This window comes from Agelaius tricolor, unplaced genomic scaffold (assembly GCF_023055355.1).
Source record: "Agelaius tricolor isolate 1412-34295 unplaced genomic scaffold, bAgeTri1.0.p SCAF_22, whole genome shotgun sequence".
Lineage (NCBI taxonomy): Eukaryota > Metazoa > Chordata > Aves > Passeriformes > Icteridae > Agelaius > Agelaius tricolor.
In genome coordinates, this window is record NW_027269282.1 from 9,526,875 (window position 1) to 9,545,667 (window position 18,793).

The 18,793-nt window shown below is 37.8% G+C and overlaps 1 protein-coding gene across 4 annotated transcripts in view; it reads left to right on the forward strand.

Moving 5' to 3' along the window:
* The window catches only part of WDR11 (WD repeat domain 11), a 36,490-nt gene extending 18,682 nt beyond the window's left edge, over positions 1 to 17,808 (forward strand). For all 4 annotated transcript variants that reach the window (XM_071446110.1, XM_071446111.1, XM_071446109.1 and 1 more), the window contains exons 13-29: positions 1,111 to 1,186; positions 2,635 to 2,743; positions 3,046 to 3,170; positions 3,587 to 3,734; positions 4,052 to 4,158; positions 4,623 to 4,737; positions 5,929 to 6,100; positions 8,545 to 8,653; positions 9,401 to 9,463; positions 10,438 to 10,503; positions 11,228 to 11,396; positions 11,633 to 11,728; positions 12,085 to 12,250; positions 13,116 to 13,213; positions 14,141 to 14,286; positions 15,090 to 15,169; positions 15,696 to 17,808. In XM_071446110.1, the coding sequence (XP_071302211.1) occupies positions 1,111 to 1,186; positions 2,635 to 2,743; positions 3,046 to 3,170; positions 3,587 to 3,734; positions 4,052 to 4,158; positions 4,623 to 4,737; positions 5,929 to 6,100; positions 8,545 to 8,653; positions 9,401 to 9,463; positions 10,438 to 10,503; positions 11,228 to 11,396; positions 11,633 to 11,728; positions 12,085 to 12,250; positions 13,116 to 13,213; positions 14,141 to 14,286; positions 15,090 to 15,169; positions 15,696 to 15,853 (2,003 nt within the window). In that variant the 3' untranslated portion in view covers positions 15,854 to 17,808. The remainder of the gene's footprint in view (positions 1 to 1,110; positions 1,187 to 2,634; positions 2,744 to 3,045; positions 3,171 to 3,586; positions 3,735 to 4,051; positions 4,159 to 4,622; positions 4,738 to 5,928; positions 6,101 to 8,544; positions 8,654 to 9,400; positions 9,464 to 10,437; positions 10,504 to 11,227; positions 11,397 to 11,632; positions 11,729 to 12,084; positions 12,251 to 13,115; positions 13,214 to 14,140; positions 14,287 to 15,089; positions 15,170 to 15,695) is intronic.
* The last annotated feature ends 985 nt before the right edge of the window (positions 17,809 to 18,793 follow it).

Sequence of the window (18,793 nt, forward strand, 5' to 3'; positions counted from 1 at the left end):
GCAATTTAACTGTTTGATTTTTGCTTCTTCCCTCACTTAGGAGCCCAACTTCCTGCTTTAGGCTCAGGAAAACTGCTGATTCAGATTTACTTGACAAAATTCTCATGTATGTTTCTGAACAGAAATATGAAAGGAAATTGTTAAGATGCTGAAAATAGAGTAGAAAGAATTCCAGTAGCCTCTGACAGGAGAGCTCTAACTCATGTTCTTATAACTGGATTTATTCATGTAGCTGGCTTAGGTAATTTAGCTGTGAGCTACAAGAGGAGCTAAAGTTTATAGCTTGAATTTTCTTTAAAGCTAAGGAGAATGAAACTTGCATAGAAGATGTTGTTTGTAGATCATGATTTATTTTGATAAATATATCTCTAACACCTATAATTCTGCAACACTTCCTACAAGTGGATGAAAATTTTCTTGGGGACGAAATTATAAATGCTTAAGATTTCTATTTTAGCTGGAAAGGAAGAGAGAATGGTTCTGATAAGTGTAGAATGTAGCTCAGCATGAAATTCTATCACACTCAGTTCATGGCAGAGTTAATTTCTCTTATCAAACTTGAAATCTATTCATGAATCTCCTCCTTTGGGAATGGAGAGAATCTCTCATTGACTTTGAGTGGAAAATAATAACTCTTGGAACTCTATATTTATGTAATCCTGATGCATCCTTTTGAGTTGCTGTGCTCTGGAAGTGAGTCAGGAGTTAGATTTGACAGCAGAGTTGACAATATATTTAATGTAAAGGTTTGACAGCAGAGTTTACAATATATTTAATGTAAAGATTTGACATCAGAGTTTACAATATATTTAATGTAAAGATTTGACATCAGAGTTTACAATATATTTAATGTAAAGATTTGACATCAGAGTTTACAATATATTTAATGTAAACTTGGAGATTTTAATGCTGAACTCTGAAATGCAGTAAAATGAAACGCAGTAAAACTTTGACAATGGCAAGAGTCATTTAGAGATGACAGGTGATTTGGAGATGTTGTGGTTTGGTTAGTAGGCTGGTTCTGTTTACAACCAGAGCAGTTTCTGTTTAAATTTCTCAGTTTCTGTTTAGTTTGTTGACTGTTGCTGTTCTCCCCGTTCTGTGCTCCAGGCAGGAGCGTTGCGTTCCGCGGGGAGCGCGGCAATGACGAGCCAGCCATCGAGATGATCAAGGTGTCTCATTTGAAGTAAGTGCCTCAGCCTTGGGAGGTTCATAAATTTCACTGTGCTGCATGAAAATCCTCAGAATATCATAGATATTCCAGGAAAAAAAGCACTCCAGAGTGTATAGGAAAATATTCAACAGCATCAAGGGGAAAATGCTTCAGAATATTAATTCCAAGTGAAAAAGCTGTGATTGTTTCTGTGGTTGATTTTGTTCACTTTGAGATCCAAACACATTGCAAAAGCAGTAATTAATATTTTATTTCTTACAGATACTGTGTTTACTGAACAGGCTTTTTGATAATATTAAGGAGAATAAAAGTCTTTTTTCAACTTTGATTCTGTTATGAGTTAATTCACTTTTCCATAACTTAAGCCTTACTTGAAACTAGGAAGTTTGGCATTAAAAATTATTCGTATTTATTTAGCTTTTATAAATATTTCACACCTTTGCAATAATTGTCTGCTGGAAAACCAGGTGTGAGATATAGTTGTTTGAAAAGTCAGCTGATAAATGACCAAATTGTTTCCTTTCAAGTCCTCATTATTTTGAGCTCAGGCCTGTGACAGGAGGTCCTGATCTTCATTGTATCAAAAATAATAATTGTAGTACTCTGGAAAATTACTTCACTTTCTTGTATAAATGAAATTAAAATAGTGTTGATTTTAATAGGGCATGGTCTCTAAATCTTAAAAGTTTCTTCTTTATAGGGGAGGAAAAAAAAAATAATGTCTCTAGCTTGCACAGGAGTATTTTTGTGTGTAGGAGTTCCAGAGAGTCTGGAAGAGTTCAACCATATGATGTTCTTAATAATGCATTAAAAATTAAGAGCAGCCTTGGGCTTAGATGAAGAGGCTGGAGAGTGTTGAATGAGACAAGAAAGGAGGTTCACTTGCAGAGAGATGAATGCAGTGCCTGAGAGGACAAATTGCTGCATGCCCTCTGTATTTTCAAGTTAAATGTGAAAAGTGGTGGATGAAAGGTGTTTACACTCACCCAGCTCCACAGATGAGCAGTCTGAAGACATGGCTGAAAAGTGTTTTAGTGTGGGATGATTTAATGCTCATTTATCCTGAGATTGGGAAGTGGCATGCATCTGCAGGAGGGAAAACTCTGTCCAGCCTGCAGTCTCGTGTGTTTTTCTGGTATTTTGTGCCATCAACTCAGGCTGAACATGGTGAGATCAGAGGTGCTGCTGCTGCTCTCTCTGAATTATCCCCCTGTCTCCTCCACAGTAATTGTGCAGAACCACCTGGCAGAAATTTATAATTCTGTTAGCTTTGAGGGGAATTCTTTTTCAGACATTCTTTTGCTCCTCAGTAGCTCAAGGGAATCACAAGCTTCAGAGGGGGATTTGATTTGCTCTGCTAACTTGTAGTTTTTGAGGGTCTCCAGAGTGCTGCTGTGAGCAACACAGTGAAGTAAAATGCTCAAATGACTCTTGCTGGAGTAAATTCTCATTTGTTTCAGGCAGTACCTAGCTGTGGTATTTAAAGACAAACCACTGGAGATCTGGGATGTCAGAACTTGCACTCTGCTCAGAGAAATGTCTAAAAACTCCCCTACAGCCACTGCTTTGGTAAGGAATAAATTCTATTATCTTTTAATAAATATAACATTGAAATAGTATAAAATCTTTGAACAGTTTTGCAGAAAATGTTACTGTAGCTGTAGCATATACATAGAACTGCTTTAACATTTCATCTGTCACCAAATGGAGGCAGGAAAAAAGGGGGTTCTGGTGAAGAAATCTGCTCTGTCTCTTGGGTAATGGAGGGAGGAACTGCAGAAAGCAATTTCCTTGGATGTCATTCTAAAGCCCCAGTACATTCAGAGAATAAACCTTTATCTTTTCCATTTTTCCTGGGCCATTTTCCACAGGAGTGGTCACCTTCCCATAACTTAAAGAGCCTGAGGAAGAAGCAGCTGGCAGCCAGGGAGGCCATGGCCCGGCAGACAGTGGCATCAGACACTGAAGTCAGCAGTGTGGAATCCTCTGTGATCAGGTATCCCCCCTCCTGGTGGAGTCCTGGGCTACAGCAATTGTTGGTTTCCCACCATGTGCCATTCTTCTGATGAAAAGAATATTTTGGAACTGATTCTTGAGTACATAGCAAGCAAAACAACTCGATGGCCCTCCCTTTAGTTTTTGCATGTGGGACTTGGCTGTACCCGTTACTCAGGTGTGTCCATGGCAGTCCATTGGTGACCTGGTTCTTCAAGTAAAACTCCTACTTGCCCTTGGACAAGTTACTTGCCTTTTCCACAAGAGTGGGAGTAAGAAATAGTTAACTGTTATATAAATTCTTTAAAAGAATATGTACTTTTTGTTTTGTGTTTTTTCTGTGCACTAGGTAGAATTTGTCTTGCAATTCTGATTTCAAGAAAGAAATAATTGTGTCTCATTATGTTCTTTTTAAAGTTTGTTGCAGGAAGCTGAAAGTAAATCAGAGCTGAGCCAGAACATCTCTGCCAGGGAGCACTTTGTGTTTACAGGTGCTGATGGGCAGGTTTATCATCTCACAGTAGAGGGAAACTCAGTAAAAGACAGTGCAAGAATTCCCCCAGATGTGAGTTCCAATTTTTCTATATCATTGATGCTTGAATTTTTTGATTAGCTTTGACTGCTAGAAAAAATCAAGAATAAGCTTTGTAGCAGCAAGTCAGTAATGTAGTACTTTGAAATCTGAAATGAATTCCTACATAAAAACTGATGGCAGTTCTGTTTTCACAGTCTTATAAATAATTTTTCCTGTTTTAACTGAGTACAGTTTAGTCTATCATGGTATATAATATTTTTTTTAATGAGTACCAATGTTGAAATATTTATTCATATGTTTGAGTCTGTTAATCACAAGATATTTTTCTGTTTCTTAAATATTTTCAGGGAAGTATGGGTAGCATTACTTGTATTGCCTGGAAAGGGGATATCCTGGTACTTGGAGATGTTGATGGAAACTTAAACTTCTGGGATTTGAAAGCTAGAGTATCCAGGTATGAATGCAAATTAAGTCTGTCAAACATGAGATGATGAGTATTAGAATGTGGAATGTTTTCATCCTTCCTCATTTTTGTTCTTTACTGTAGGGAAAAATGCAAATATTTTGGAATAAAAATTCAGAAAATGTCTACTGTGTCACAGTTCCCTACATTTAATCTCTTGTGTTTTCAGGAGAATTAACATTTAATCAAGGTTTCAAAACCAGCTAGATATCTTTTTTTACATTAAATCTGCAGTAGCTTCTGGTAAAACATTAAGTATTGTAGTATTTATTCTGAGCTTTTCATCATTTTAGTTTAATAAATTCATAATCTGGACATCCATTTGTGTGTGCATCTATAGAGAGGTTGTTCTATTCAGTCTGTGCAATAGCAGGATCTGTAAAGTTCCTGGAAAGGATTCCATTTCCTACAATATTTGGTACAGAATGATGGATCCTAATCTTGTCTTTGCTCAGGGGGATTCCTACTCACCGGAGCTGGGTGAAAAAAATACGGTTTGCCCCAGGGAAAGGAAACCAAAAACTCCTTGCAATGTACAATGATGGGGTAGAAATTTGGGATTCCAAAGAGGTAAGTGGCTGTGGGTTTGATAGACTCTTCTCTTCAAAGCCCACACCTCAGCTCTGAAAATGAGGATGAGTGAGGGATTAAGTTTTACTGAGTCAGGATTTCTTGCTGGCACTTGTATGATAAACTCATATGGCTTCTTCAGAAGACTTTTACTCCCTATGAATTATCTTTGAGCTGCCATCAATGAGAAGTGTCTTCCACTCTCAAAGCTGACAGTGTCTGAGATCCTCTTTGTCATCCTTTGGTAATGGTTTTGAGGCAGACCTTGAAAATTTAAGAGGGACTCCCCAGTTTGAGACTTTAATCTGTGGACAGGAGATTGCTTTCACTGCAGGTTTTCTGTGTATGGTCAATAGATTTGTTAGGGAAAACCAGACACCTGTTTATTAACTCTCTCTAGCTTCTCTTCTTACTCAGAAACTCTCTAGATATGTTCACAAACCTTCTAGGGTTTGCTTTTAGGTCTCTCAGGGGATTGTAGTACCATGGAGAAGGAAATACAATTGTACTGTTTTAACTTAGCCCCTGGAATAAGTTCAGGGTATCAGGGTATGGAAGAGGAATTTTAACTTTTTTCCTGTTTCCTTTGTAATGAGGACCAGCCCCAAACTCAGACCCTTAATTAGTGCAATATGAAACTCCACTGATGATAAGAATGGACAGCAGATATGAACAACTACTGTGAATTACATAAGCAGAGTAGGATATTACCCAATGAGTCTCTCCTTGAAGCACATTTGAATAGTTTAGGTGCCACAAGATACTGTAGCTGTTCCTTCTTTTTTTTTTTAGGATAAAGGAGTTTCCTACATGAAAGCATTTAAAATTAAATTCACATTTTCAGTCAAAAATCTTTCCGAATATCTGTAGTAATACTTTATAGTCTCAGTTCTATTATACATCTAATCCCGTCCTGTTAGAAAAGATAACAAAAAGGCAGCTGTACACTATGCTCAAAAGGATTTTTTCTCAGCCCTAAATTAGGAAATATTATTGTTCCAGGGCAAGCATGTGACCTACTCCAAGGTTTCTAAATTCCCTACTCTCCAGAAAAGACCATTATTGAAATGATTTATAGCTAACTTCACCTTTCATGGTGAATTTTGTGCTGTGCCTCCTGGGTGTGTGACACAGCCTCACAATGGGTGATGGAGAGGCTGCTAAAAATAAAAAACAACTGAACTTTTGCAGGTACAAATGGTGAGCAGTTTAAGGAGCGGGAGAAACGTGAATTTCCGGGTCCTGGACGTGGACTGGTGCACGTCAGACAAAGTGGTGCTGGCATCAGATGATGGATGCATCCGAGTGCTGGACTTGTCCATGAAGCCCTCGTGTTTCAGGATGGATGAGCAGGATTTAATAGGTTTGTCAAGTCTTCCTTGCTGCCCTCTGCTGGGCACTTCTGCCCTCCTCTGTGGAAAGTGGAGCTCAGCCCTTCTGTTAGAGCAGGCACTTGTCACATGTGGAGGTGTTGGTGCCTTTCCGCTGCTTTTCATGGATACAGGTCATTTTTTATGCTTAGGTCATATGTGTGGAAACCCAGGGCATCAGGAATATTTCTGTGTCTGCTCTGGGGTGCCCTGACTCCCAGGGGAGCACTGACTTTGACCCTCATTCATGGAGAAAGTTTCCCAGACTTCAAGACTTTCCTAGACTTGTAGGATTCAATTCCTAGAATCCACAAAAGTGTGCAATAGATTGTAGAGAGTAGTATAGGTGCATCACTTGGTGAGAAATTTAAGTTTTGGGATTTTTAGTATGTTGTGGATGGAAGCAAGATGAAAGGCACAGGGTGTCATCCTGGCTTTCTTCTTCATGCTTCTTCCTCCTTCTTCTTCTTGGGTTGCATTTTGTAATTGGGCAGAAAAGTCCCCATTGTGGGCTCTGTGGGATCAGTTATTGGGTTAAAAGGGAAATAATCCAGGTGTCAGCTCTTAATTGGATAGTTTAGTCTTAAAAGACCTTGGAACAAGAGATTGTTGCCATTTTGTGCCTTCTAATGAAAAGCTGCCAAACTCCCAGTAGTGAGACTGTTTTACTGATAAGAAATAATAAACACCTGAGTCCAAACACGAATTTCTGTCTCAAGTGCCTTCAATCCAAACCCAGAGAAACCAATAATATGCATGGGTTTTTTAAATACAAGTTTAATCTCCCAAATAGCACATACTTTTTAATATCTTAATTTAAATATAAATGAAGAAAATAAGAGCTTTTTGTACAGATATCTAGCAAATTTACTCAAAAAGCATTGACACATCAATTAGGTATCAGTACCTCCATCACTGATACTCATATATCAAATTGACTCAAAAAGCATTGACACATCAATTAGGTATCAGTACCTGCATCACTGATACTCATTACATGATTTAGAAACATTTGTTGATGGGTAAAAATGTATTTTCTGATTTTTTTTTCAGGTGTCTGTAGATTGATTCATTGCTCTTCAAACTGACATTTAAAATAGCAATATTAATGCTGTTGGCCTTTTTAGCCATATGTCTAAGAAGGGAGTTGAAATATTTAACTAGTTAACTAAACTACATTTTTTTGTATTTATTATTACTGGTTTTCCAAATAACTCTTGTTGTTGCCTTTTGAGTCAATCCTACCTTTACTCTTAAAATTTCCTTAAAACCAGTAGATTCTAAGATATATGCAATAAACTGTGATGTGGGGAGCTGTGGTGTGGGTTTGTTTGAGGAAACATGTAATTTATCACAGCCATTTTTGCTACCAAAGGAGTTTTCTGCAATATTAAGTTCTAAAGATGAATGTTGTAAAGCCAAGCAAGCTGAAAGGAAGCTGTGCCAGCTGTAAGGCTGCCTGTGGTTGAGCTGTCCTGCTGTGGTAATGTTTTAATTACCAAATCACATTTACAAGAGTCCTACATCACTGAGTGCACACCAAGTACAGGGAGTTGTGAATGTTTCATGATGGAGCTGCTTTTTGTACTTGTTTTACTCCTCAGTCACTGGGTAGCATTTGCTGCCTGTCACCCACACCTTGTACTGGATACAGACTCACTGATGTATCATTTGTGTCTTACTAAACCTCCCACCATCCTTTCCAGATGATGGGGTTTAATCCTTGTATTGTACAGGAATTAGGGGGACAAAGCAAAACTAAACATGCCTTATGATATTTCTATGGTCTAGCTTTACTTACTTTGCACCATGTAGCAATAATCATTGTACACAGCTCTGCCAAAGCCAGTAAAATGCATTCCAGGAGTCTATGGCTAAAGTCACTGTGGAATATCCTGAAATTCTCATTTGACCATGGCTGATAACCCTGTACCCTCTATGAAATGTTTTTGTTGAGTGTAGTGAAAAGCTTTTATGTCTAGCAGTCTGTGCTGGGTATGTGAAAAGACTTCTATGTATGATTTTCCTGGTGCTTGCAAACAAGCTGGGACATTTTCTGGTGCACATTTTCTGTGATACATTTTCTGGAAGTACATTTTTGGACATATACATTCTGTGGTGCATTTTCTGGTGCACATTTTCTGGTGGGATGTTTTCTATGGTGCATTTTTTGTGGTACATTTTCTGGTGGTACATTTTCTGTGATACATTTTCTAGTGCCCATTTTCTGGTGGTACATTTTCTGTGATACATTTTCTGGTGCCCATTTTCTGGTGCCCATTTTCTATGATATATTTTCTGGTGCCCATTTTCTGGTGGGATATTTTCTGTGATACATTTTCTGTGGTATATTTTCTGAAGGCACATTTTCTGATCAATGAACACAGCATTATTGTACATGACTCTCTGGACAATGAATCTTTTCTTTTTGTTTCAGAACCTGTCTGGTGTCCCTACCTGCTTGTTCCAAGGGCTTCATTAGCTTTAAAAGCATTCCTGCTGCATCAACCCTGGGATGAGAAATATTCTCTAGATATTATGGACATGTAAGAAGAAATATACATCTACATAAAACATATTATTATTTTTTAAAGCCTATATCTTTTATTAGTCTTTCTGTGCAAAAAACTGTTGGATGTATAAGTTTCCTCACTCTTGGGGACTGTCAAAATTATAATTAGTTCACTATTTATTACTGAAAGTAATACAGGTAAGGCTCTAAGGTCAGGTATTTCTTCTGGCTTTCAGTAGCACTTGGCTGTTAAAAACTGCAGTCTGCTTTCAGTCCTGGCAATATTTTTATGGCATTATATTACTTCTGGCAAAAACTGTGTTCTCTTTGTTCTAGAAGTTAATGCAGCCATCAGAGCTGTTCCTAAAGTGTAAAGGAAAGTGATATTCTGATATCCTGATAGAGCTGTCTGTACTCTTGGAGAGCCACATTCCCATCACCAGAGGAGCACATTTCTGTGTCCTGGGCTGTGCTTGTGATCACTTAGTAATGCTCTAGGCATTGCCATTTTTATTAATTTTATGGTTGATGAAAAAAAGAAAAATGGGAAAAGAAAGATTGGAATTTACTCTGAGGCTCAATGGAAGCAAACCAAATCTTTCACTGCTATTTTGGAACTGGCAACTGGATAAAGAATCCTGTATCAATGGCTGACCCAAAGAATTTGAAAAATTGTTAACATGTAATTGTTAACCTGTGTTTTTCTCCTACAAGTAGTGCTCTTTTCAGATAATTCTGTCCTTTTTGTAACACAGAAAACCTCTATTTCTTTTTATTCCAGTGATTATCCAGAGAATGAAAATATTAAAAACCTTCTTCAAGAGCAGTTGAATTCGTTGTCCAAGTAAGAATTTTTCTGTTTTACTTGTGTAAGCTATGGAATTCTGAGAAGGCAAAATATCTGAAGTTTGTGGCAACTCACAGTTAATGAAGAAAGAATTCTTTTCTCTAAAGATGTGCCTGAGTAATGACAGTTTTTATTTAAAAAAAAGGATTTTTAATGTAAATTTTATTTAATTCTAAACTTGGTGCTGATAGGGTCAGTACATGATTTGCAACTGACCTGTGAACATTTGGAGTGTTTTAGGCAGTACTTCTCAGGGGTTTAGGGGTTCTTTATGCTGATCCAGACTGCTTTGGACACTGCTACTTAAATACTCCAAGGCTTATTTGTGAGGAAAAAAAGATTATTCCAAAAATCCTTTGCTGAAGGTATAATTCCAGAGTAATGTTGTTGCACTTTGCTCTATTTACAGAGAAAACAGATTTTGACATTCAATTTAAACCTTGAAAATTATAGTTCAAGCTAGTAAATAGACAACTTTGTCCCTTTTCCTTTTGTCCTTCCATTTAGTAGGATGGCAAAGGTAACAGCCTATTTTTATCCAGTCTGAAACACCTGTGGAAAGCCTAAATTGATGGATGTGCATCCCTTCTGCTGTGACACCACATAGCTGCAAGATTATTTGTAGCTGAATTAATATTGTAATTAGAATTACTGCAGACTAATTGGCAGCTTTGCATACACCCTGGTGGTGATTCCCTATATTGCAAGGATAAAGAGTTCCAAATTATTTCATATATAATTTGAAATATAACTGATCTCCCTGCATTTGACCCTGGAGATCAGTTATATTTCAAATTATATATAATTCCTGTTGTAATTGTTTTCATAGATGCATTTTTCATTTCAGAAAAGAAATTCTGTATTTTGGGGGTTGATCTTTTCAGTTTGTAAGTGATGGATCCTGTTTGTGTTCAAAAGCAACCAAACAATCCTGCCCAGCACTTTACAGTTTAACAATTTCTCTTTTGCAGTGACATAAAGAAACTTCTGCTTGATCCAGATTTTACTCTCCTGCAGAGATGTCTCCTGGTTGCCAGGTAAAAGAGATTCAGATGAATACAGGAAATGTTTCCTAGGAAAATCTTGATGTTATTAATGCACAGGAATGAGCTGAAGTTTAGGAACTCCCCCAGTTGTCCTTTAACTTAGCACAGTCCCTAAATTACTTTGTTACCCATTTAGTGGAGTGGCTTTAGAACCAAAATGGAAATTTTACCTCACTGGAACAGTTTTATTTGCTTGCTGGATACAAGGAACTTCCCTCAGTCTTGGTGGCACTTTTATAACTGCAGCTCTGGCAGCCACATTACATTAAGTTGATCTTGCCCCAAAATGTCATTTAGAATTCACAATAGCTCTGTACAAACAGGGCAGGGCCTGGGGTTTATTTCAAGTGTCTCTGTTCTGTGTGGTTCTTCTGCCTAAACTGAGCTCATTTTAGTCTGTCTGTATTCAGAGATGTTTTCCAACTTAGTAACTTGTGGTTGAAAGAGGATATCAGTGACTAAGTGCAAAATAATAATAAATATCAATTTCCACATATTTCTGTGCTGAACATTCCTGGGGTTTAATTGCTGTTGTAACTTACCTTGCTGAATGTCATTCCATAATCCCCTCTCTCAGTTTGTCCCACTGATAAAGCAAAGTTCTTGTGTTGTCCACAGGAATGCCCAGTCCTTGAGAAAATGAAATATTTCCTATTTTTATGTGGTGTATGAAAAAATACAAGCCTGTTTCACATCCTGCTTTGTATCTTCTCAGACTGTATGGGGATGAATCTGAACTGCACTTCTGGACTATTGCTGCCCACTATTTGCACAGCTTATGCCAGGAAAAGCCTGCAAAGCCAGACACAGCTGTGCTTCAGGAGCAGCTGGGAAATCCTCTGGATATATGCTATGATGTGCTGTGTGAAAATTCTTACTTCCAGGTATGTCAAAGAGTTCAAAACCAAATTTAAAGGAATGTCATCAGTACAATAAACACTCAGTTCCCTGTACATATTTCACTTTTATTAGTAACATACCAGTCTGTGGTAAAACATTCCTCATACTTAAAAATAGAGGCTGGTCAAAAAACTGGCAAGATATGTAAATATCTTGTGAAAGCCTGGTTTTATTTCTTATGGTAGGCTTACATTTAAAATATTTTTCCTTCTTTGTCCAGAAATTCCAGCTGGAAAGGGTAAATCTCCAGGAAGTGAAGAGATCAACATATGATCATACCAGGAAATGTGCTGATCAACTTCTTCTCTTGGGCCAGGTTTGTGGGTAATATTTGAATTTTTTATTCTTCTTCCATGTCTGTTTTGTGTACTTAGCCTATTCAAAGAAAGCTTTTTCTAGCTTTATTTGTTATTTCCTACTTGTGTGAGCCCAGTGCAGAGTTTTTGTATTCTTATGTTAAATTCATGATGAGGTTTCAATGCTGTCCTTATTGCAAGTGACCTATTGTAGTAGAATCTTAGTCATTACTAGACAAGGAGATATTTTTGTAGCCTGTTTTAGAATAATTTCCATTGTTTATTTGTTACATGTCTTTAAAAGGGTAAAAATAGAAAGGCTTTTAAACAAAATTAATATATTGTGGTCAAAGTTGTATTTTTTTTCTCTTGCCAGACTGACAGAGCAGTGCAACTACTGCTGGAAACCAGTTCAGAGAATGCACATTATTACTGTGATTCACTCAAAGCTTGCCTGGTCACAACTGTCACCTCATCAGGGCCATCTCAAAGCACCATTAAACTGGTAGCAACCAACATGATAGCCAATGGAAAGCTTGCAGGTAAAATATCTCTTTCTCTTTGCTTGTAAACTGATAATTCTCATCATTAAGGATGCCAGTAAAATAGGAGTGAGTCCAGCTGTGATGGATCTTACATGTTGGGTGTGCTGCAGTAGACACTGCATGGAGTAGTTAACACAAAAATGATCAGTGACTGAGTTATAAAATCCAGCTTGTCTTGATTTATTTTCACTGGAAAATTCACTTCTGCAGTAAATCTTTTAGCAGTTGTTTGCACAAAAAGAAGCTGATCACATAACATGTATTTTCCACTTTTCTAATTAAAGGATTAACTAAAGTTTGGTGTCCCTGTTACAAAATGTGAAATACAGATTTAGTCTCCTTTTCAGTTCAGAACTTTATTCATAATATGTGTTTTTTTACAAGTACAGGTTAATTTTGCTTAATGCAAGAGCTGAAACATAACTGAAACATTTCAGTTACAACCATATAACTGAAATAAACATGCTGAGAGAGTTAAAAGTCTGTACTTGCCTGGAAAAAAAAACTACTTTCCACTCTGTAGACTGTTAATAATTGCACTGTGGACAACATTAAATTAAAATAAAGAACTACCCATGAAATCTATTTCTTTAATTTAATTTAATATTTAATTTAATCTATTAAACAAAGATCATTATGTCTTTATGATAAGAAGTCCTGTGAACCCCTAAATTTGTGTTCAAAACAAAGATAAATGAGAGCTTTGTGTGGCCTCTGTAGCCCAGAATGAAGATGCAATAACTGGCACCCAGGTTACATGGAGAGCATTCTCAACATCTTCATGTGCTGGGGATCCTTTTGCACACTTGGCAGCTCTTTTTCCCTGGATTATTTCCTGAGTGGGTGCCTGTTTGTGTTCCAGAGGGGGTGCAGCTGCTGTGCCTGATTGACAAGGCTGCCGACGCCTGTCGCTACCTGCAGACCTACGGCGAGTGGAACCGAGCGGCGTGGCTGGCCAAGGTGAGCAATTCCCCACTTCCCAGGCTGAGAGCACCAACCACCTGCTCAGCTTCTGTGCTTAGGAAGGCTGAGCAGGGTGCTGCAGTTCCCTGAATCACTGAAACATCAATTAGAAATACCATTCAGCTATGAGAGGCCAGGCTGTTCAATCAGCGCTGGCAGATTATTCAGCCTTCTGACCTCACAGGTTTGCTCTCCTTGTCCACATTGCAGGACTGGGACCTAAAAAGGCTTAGCATACTCAATTTCTTAATTTTTCAGCAGTTTGGGAAGGTCCATATAGCTTCAGCAGTATAAAGCTGGTAATAAACTACAAAACCCCACTCCTGGATGTGGATAATGAACTGAGAAGTGACTTTGTGCTGAGCTCTGTGTAGTGTGTGAGCTGATTTCAAAATTACCACCACCCACATAAATTGACATCACCTTCTGTTACAGCAAATTACAGCAAAACTACCCAGACACAGCATTAATTCTCCATATTATAAATGGGCAGGAATTAGTAAGTATTTTTCAGCATCTCTTTAGTAAAGTTTCTGTTTTGTTTCCTGGAGAAAGAATGGAAAAGTTAGTACTTAGGTTTTTTGAGTGAGGGAATGCTGCTTTTCAGAAAAATTAAGAATTTTTTTTTTTTAAGTCTTCGGTAAAGAATGAAGAGTAACTTCTTGATTTAGAAAAGCTTTAGAACATCTTGGGGTAAAAATGATGTTAATCACATCTAAAAACGGAGTGACCCAAGTGGTATTTTTATACCGAGATATCTCTGATTTTCCCTAATGCCCTATTAACTCAAGCAAAATGCTTTTTATTAAAAACTGATGGTCTCAGATGCTTTTGCTCCTGCCCAGGGTGTTGCCCTGAGGGGAATGCAGCAGCAGCAGGGTGTGTGTGGCACTGGGGGCTCCCTCAGGCTCTGCTTGTCCCCAGGTGCGGCTGAGCTCGGAGGAGTGCGCGGACGTGCTGCGCCGGTGGGTCGATCACCTCTGCTCCCCACAGGTCAACCAGAAATCCAAGGCCATTCTGGTCCTCTTGTCTCTTGGCTGCTTCACAAAAGTTGCAGAGATGTTACACAGGTAAAGGTGAAACAGCACAACCTGTGTTTGCTCTTTACCACACCTGTTTCTGGTATCTGTTTCTATTTTCACATGTGTCGGACTAAGTCCTTTTCTGACCCAGAGATGGGGCAGCTGAGAGGCATTTTACAAACTTTTATTCTATTTTCATTCTCATGTGAAGGGTGAGACAATACAGATAATATATATAATATAATATAACTATTATATCATAGTTATAATTCAGGCTATCACAGTCAGAAGCCAACTATTTCCTAATTACAATACATTATAAGCATTTCTTGTTATATTTCTCTAAAGCATCTAAATCTTATTTACAAACCCATCCTTTAAAACTTGTTTCTAGTTCCATTTCTCTCTCAACAATGTCTATCCAATTCCATAGCATTTCTAAGTCAGTATTTCTTATCTCAAAGTTTACATACAAATGCATACTAGGTGAACTTTCTGTCAAACTTTGAGAATTCTTTACAAATCCATTTCCCACAAGCATGTTTTTCTTTAATTAGTTTTAACCTGTGGGCTCTGACTGGCATTTCATTTTACTACAGGCTTTCAGATTGCCAGCTCCCATGGAGCCAGCAGTAATGATTTATAGTACCTATGATTTTTTCTGAGTAACTTCAGCCCTGATCTTTCAGGAAAATTTATAGCAAGTGTCAGTTCATGAGTGCAAGGAGGAAGGGGAGATATAAAAGAGTTTTAGAAAGCGTCTCTGCAAGTGTTTTGGTGTGATGTCCTGGAATACTTTTCTGGTTTGTATCCTAACAAATTATTCTCTTTTTTTGTTTTCCATGTAACAGTATGAGGTACTTTGATAGAGCAGCTTTATTTGTAGAAGCTTGTCTGAAGTACGGGGCATTTGAAGTTAATGATGACACAAATATCCTTTTTCTGAAATCCTGTCTGTGCTCACTCAATCTTCACATCTGACCTGCTGTTCTGGGAAGCTGAGCAGTTGCCCAGATTTTTGTATTATATACTATAAATAATAATGCTTATGTAAATAATACCTATGGAGTCATCAGCCTGTAAATAAAAAATGCCACTAATAAGTCATGTAGATAACTTCAGGTCTGATTAATGAAAAAATCTTTGTGACATAAAGATTTCTGTTGCAATTTATGCCATTGTATCATGGTAGGTACTTAAGCATATCTGAAATCTGTCTGGTTTAGTTTACAGCACTCTGCATGTTACTTTATAAATACCAATATGAGTTCAAAAGGAGGAATTAAAACAACTTTTTTTACTTACTTGTGCTGAAAAAATAATGGATTAGCACAATTGGTAGCAATGTTCAGCATTTTCACCTTGGGAGAGGAAAGGAGTAAGAAGGGGGGAAAAAGGGACTCTGAGTTTTTTTTTGTTTTGCTATTAATTTGTATTTTCCTTAATGCCTCATTTACATAAATTGATCCATGCTGTGTATGCAGATTATGCCAGAAGCTTGAAGCTCCTGGGCTTTAAGGAGGGAGCTGCTCTCTTTGCCTCAAAAGCAGGGGAAAGTGGGAAGGAGCTTCTGAGTGAACTCAAGCAGCCAAAGGAGGAGGTGACACAGGAGTGAGAGTTCTGTGCTTGTGAGCTTGTCTGGCAGACTGGGATTCCACTGGGTGAAAATTCACTTTTCTCTTGAATCACTGTCATACCTGATCTGTGGGATTTGAGCAAATACTGTTAAATGTCTTGGAAGTCAGGATTAAGAACTGTGGTGTTGCTTTTCTGTTAAATTTGTCTGCACTTTCACAAGAGGGGAAAGAAGCTGATGATAAAGTTATACAATAATATTTCCACTTTTTCAGTTGTAGCAGGAATCAAATTTAAAGATGTGCTGAAAGGCTTCCATACCTGTGTCAAAGTCCGGTCCATTTACTTCTAAAAATCAAATCTCAATAAAACTTCAATACTGTTGTATTTGTATGTAAAAATGATTTAGTCTGTACTGTAAAAATATAAATATATTTAAAAATAAATAGAGATCACAAAGCACACAGTTCTTTCCTGGAACATCATGGCTTTTTCACTCCAATTTCTTGTTTAAATTTACTGTTATTTTAAATCAGTTCACTATTGACATTTCCATAACTGGCTGGGATGGAATCTTTAACAGGTTCACTTACAAATGTTGCTCTCCTGACATTCCATAAAACATCACTTTTTCCAGTTAAGGGAGTGTTATATTCCATTTTATTTTCAAGTGTGCACTCCCTGCACACCCTGGGGACTGAGTTCTGTCTGTCAAAGGGTGGGAGAAGGTTTTACCTCCAGAGCAGCAGGGTCAGGGCACTGCTGGTGCTGTCCCCAGTCACTGCTGAGTTATTGAATGTCTGATTGACAAAAGGTGAAAAAAGCATTGTGCAAAGGCCAAACAATGGCTTTTTCAGGAGATATTTCTCCTGCTAACACACCTGATGGTCCACACACACAAGGATGCCACCAAAAACCTCTATTCTGATTTTTTGCCAGTATTTCAGTACTTGTTTGTGTTATTGTTTCTAATGGCAGATTTCTCTTTTCTGTGTATTACTGATGAGGAATTTTACAGCTGAGGAGTGGCTGCTGATGGTGCACTGCCCTTGCAAACTGAAGACTGTGGCATTTAGGCTAAAAGCCTAAATTCTTCTTTTTCCCAGCTTGTTGGAGCTACTGAAGTTGAGTTTGTTGTCATGAAAAGAATCCTATAAAATGTCTCTCATTTGAATGTAATTTCTGTGTTGTCTACTTGCAGTAACAGGGCATTGGATTCTCCTTTTGTTCAAGGATTTGTGGATTTGTGTTCAGAACTCCCATCAGCTTTGGGACATCTCCAGCTCCAGAAAACTTTTGGTTCAAGTCTTAAATAACATTTCTAATAAAATGATAAAAGACTGTTCAAGTCTTTTTGAATACAAACTGAAAAAGGGAGTTCCATCATTCTCAGCAGAAATGTAGGAGTTAAACTGCAATGTGTTGTATTTGTTCTTGCCACATCTTACATAAATTACCTTAAAACACCTTTTGTTCAGTGTATTGTGAACTGTGCTTATGTTGTTGCTTTAGCTTGGGAAAATGAGTACACAAGGAAATTTGCCTTAAGTATTACGTGAGCAACAGAATTAATTCAAATTAACTGCAATTAGCAGTGGCCTGAATTCTGGCTCACACTGACTGCTACAGCTCTGCTCCATCTCCTGCTTTTGGAGCAGCCCTGGTGGACAAGACTCCCAGAGTTGTGAGCACACCCAGACTTGTTCTTTGAGAGCCCTTGAAGCTGTTTGTCAGTGGGTCTCTGAGATAAATCTACTTCAGTAAACACTTGGATTTATAACTCTTGATGGTTAAAAAAATAAAAACAACAACATATTGCAAAGGCCTTTTCATACTGAATGTTTCTATAAACTTTTAAGTGTACAGGTTGCAGGACACTTTGTGGCATTCCCAACTGGAACCTTCATGAGGAAAATAGAGTGTAATAGTGATTGAAAAGTTTATTTAGATAATATTGCAGTCTCATTACAATAATAAAAATATTTTTAAAATCTCTGTGCGTCCTTGATTTAATACAAGCCCATCACTGGAATTGAGTGCTGCTTGTGCAACTGTTGTCATTTTGCCTTCTGGACAGGAACAATGCTCAGGGCTGCTTTAATGGAGGAAGTGATTATCCTTTGTACATCTGAGTCACATTTTCCATATTAGTTCTAATGAAACATTGTGTTTGAGCAGTATTCATTCCCAGGCTTTAGCAGCAAACATCAAATTTGTATGGGTTAAATTAGAGCAGGACACGGTCTGCACATCCTGAGTTTTGCAAAGCACAGAAATAAGTGATGAAAGAAACTTCCTCCCTTTCTGCTCTCACAGGCTAGAAAGTGAACTGAATGAATTTTTTAAATAAATATGTTTTTAACTCCTTTAAACCCCTTTGAGAATGCCTTCCTCAAAGCCCTGTGAATACTGCAAGTTGCCCCAGAGGTTTATAATCTGTATTTTCCACTTTGCATTTTGAAGCTTCTGTCAGCAGTGAAGCCCTAACTCTGGAACCTGTGTTTGACCATCCTAGGCAATGAGGAAATGGTAAAATTGTGTTTGCAGGTCAATATACAGAGATTCTGTATAATACACAGAGACTCTTTGTGCATTTGCCTTTGAACACCAGCTGTGTATTAATTAACTGGGATGTTTGATTAGCAGAGTATTCAATAACTGTTGAAAGACTCTTTTGCAAAAGGCAGGACCTTTGAAAATAAGGAATTTTTGGGGCATTTAGGTTGTCTAGATGAGGAACTTCTAGGTGGAGAAAATCTTGCAGCACAACTAGTGCTGGTTACCCCTCTCATTGTTTCATATGAAGAATTTTGGCCTTCCATGGCCTTCCACAACAAAAAAACAACAACCAAAAAAAAAGCTTAAAATTGAGTCTGCAGGGCTGCATAAATTGTCTTCAGTTTAGTGAAGCATCTGAGATTTGTACATTCCACTGGTGGTTGTACAACCTGAGGCAAGCTCATGGTGAATATTGTCATGG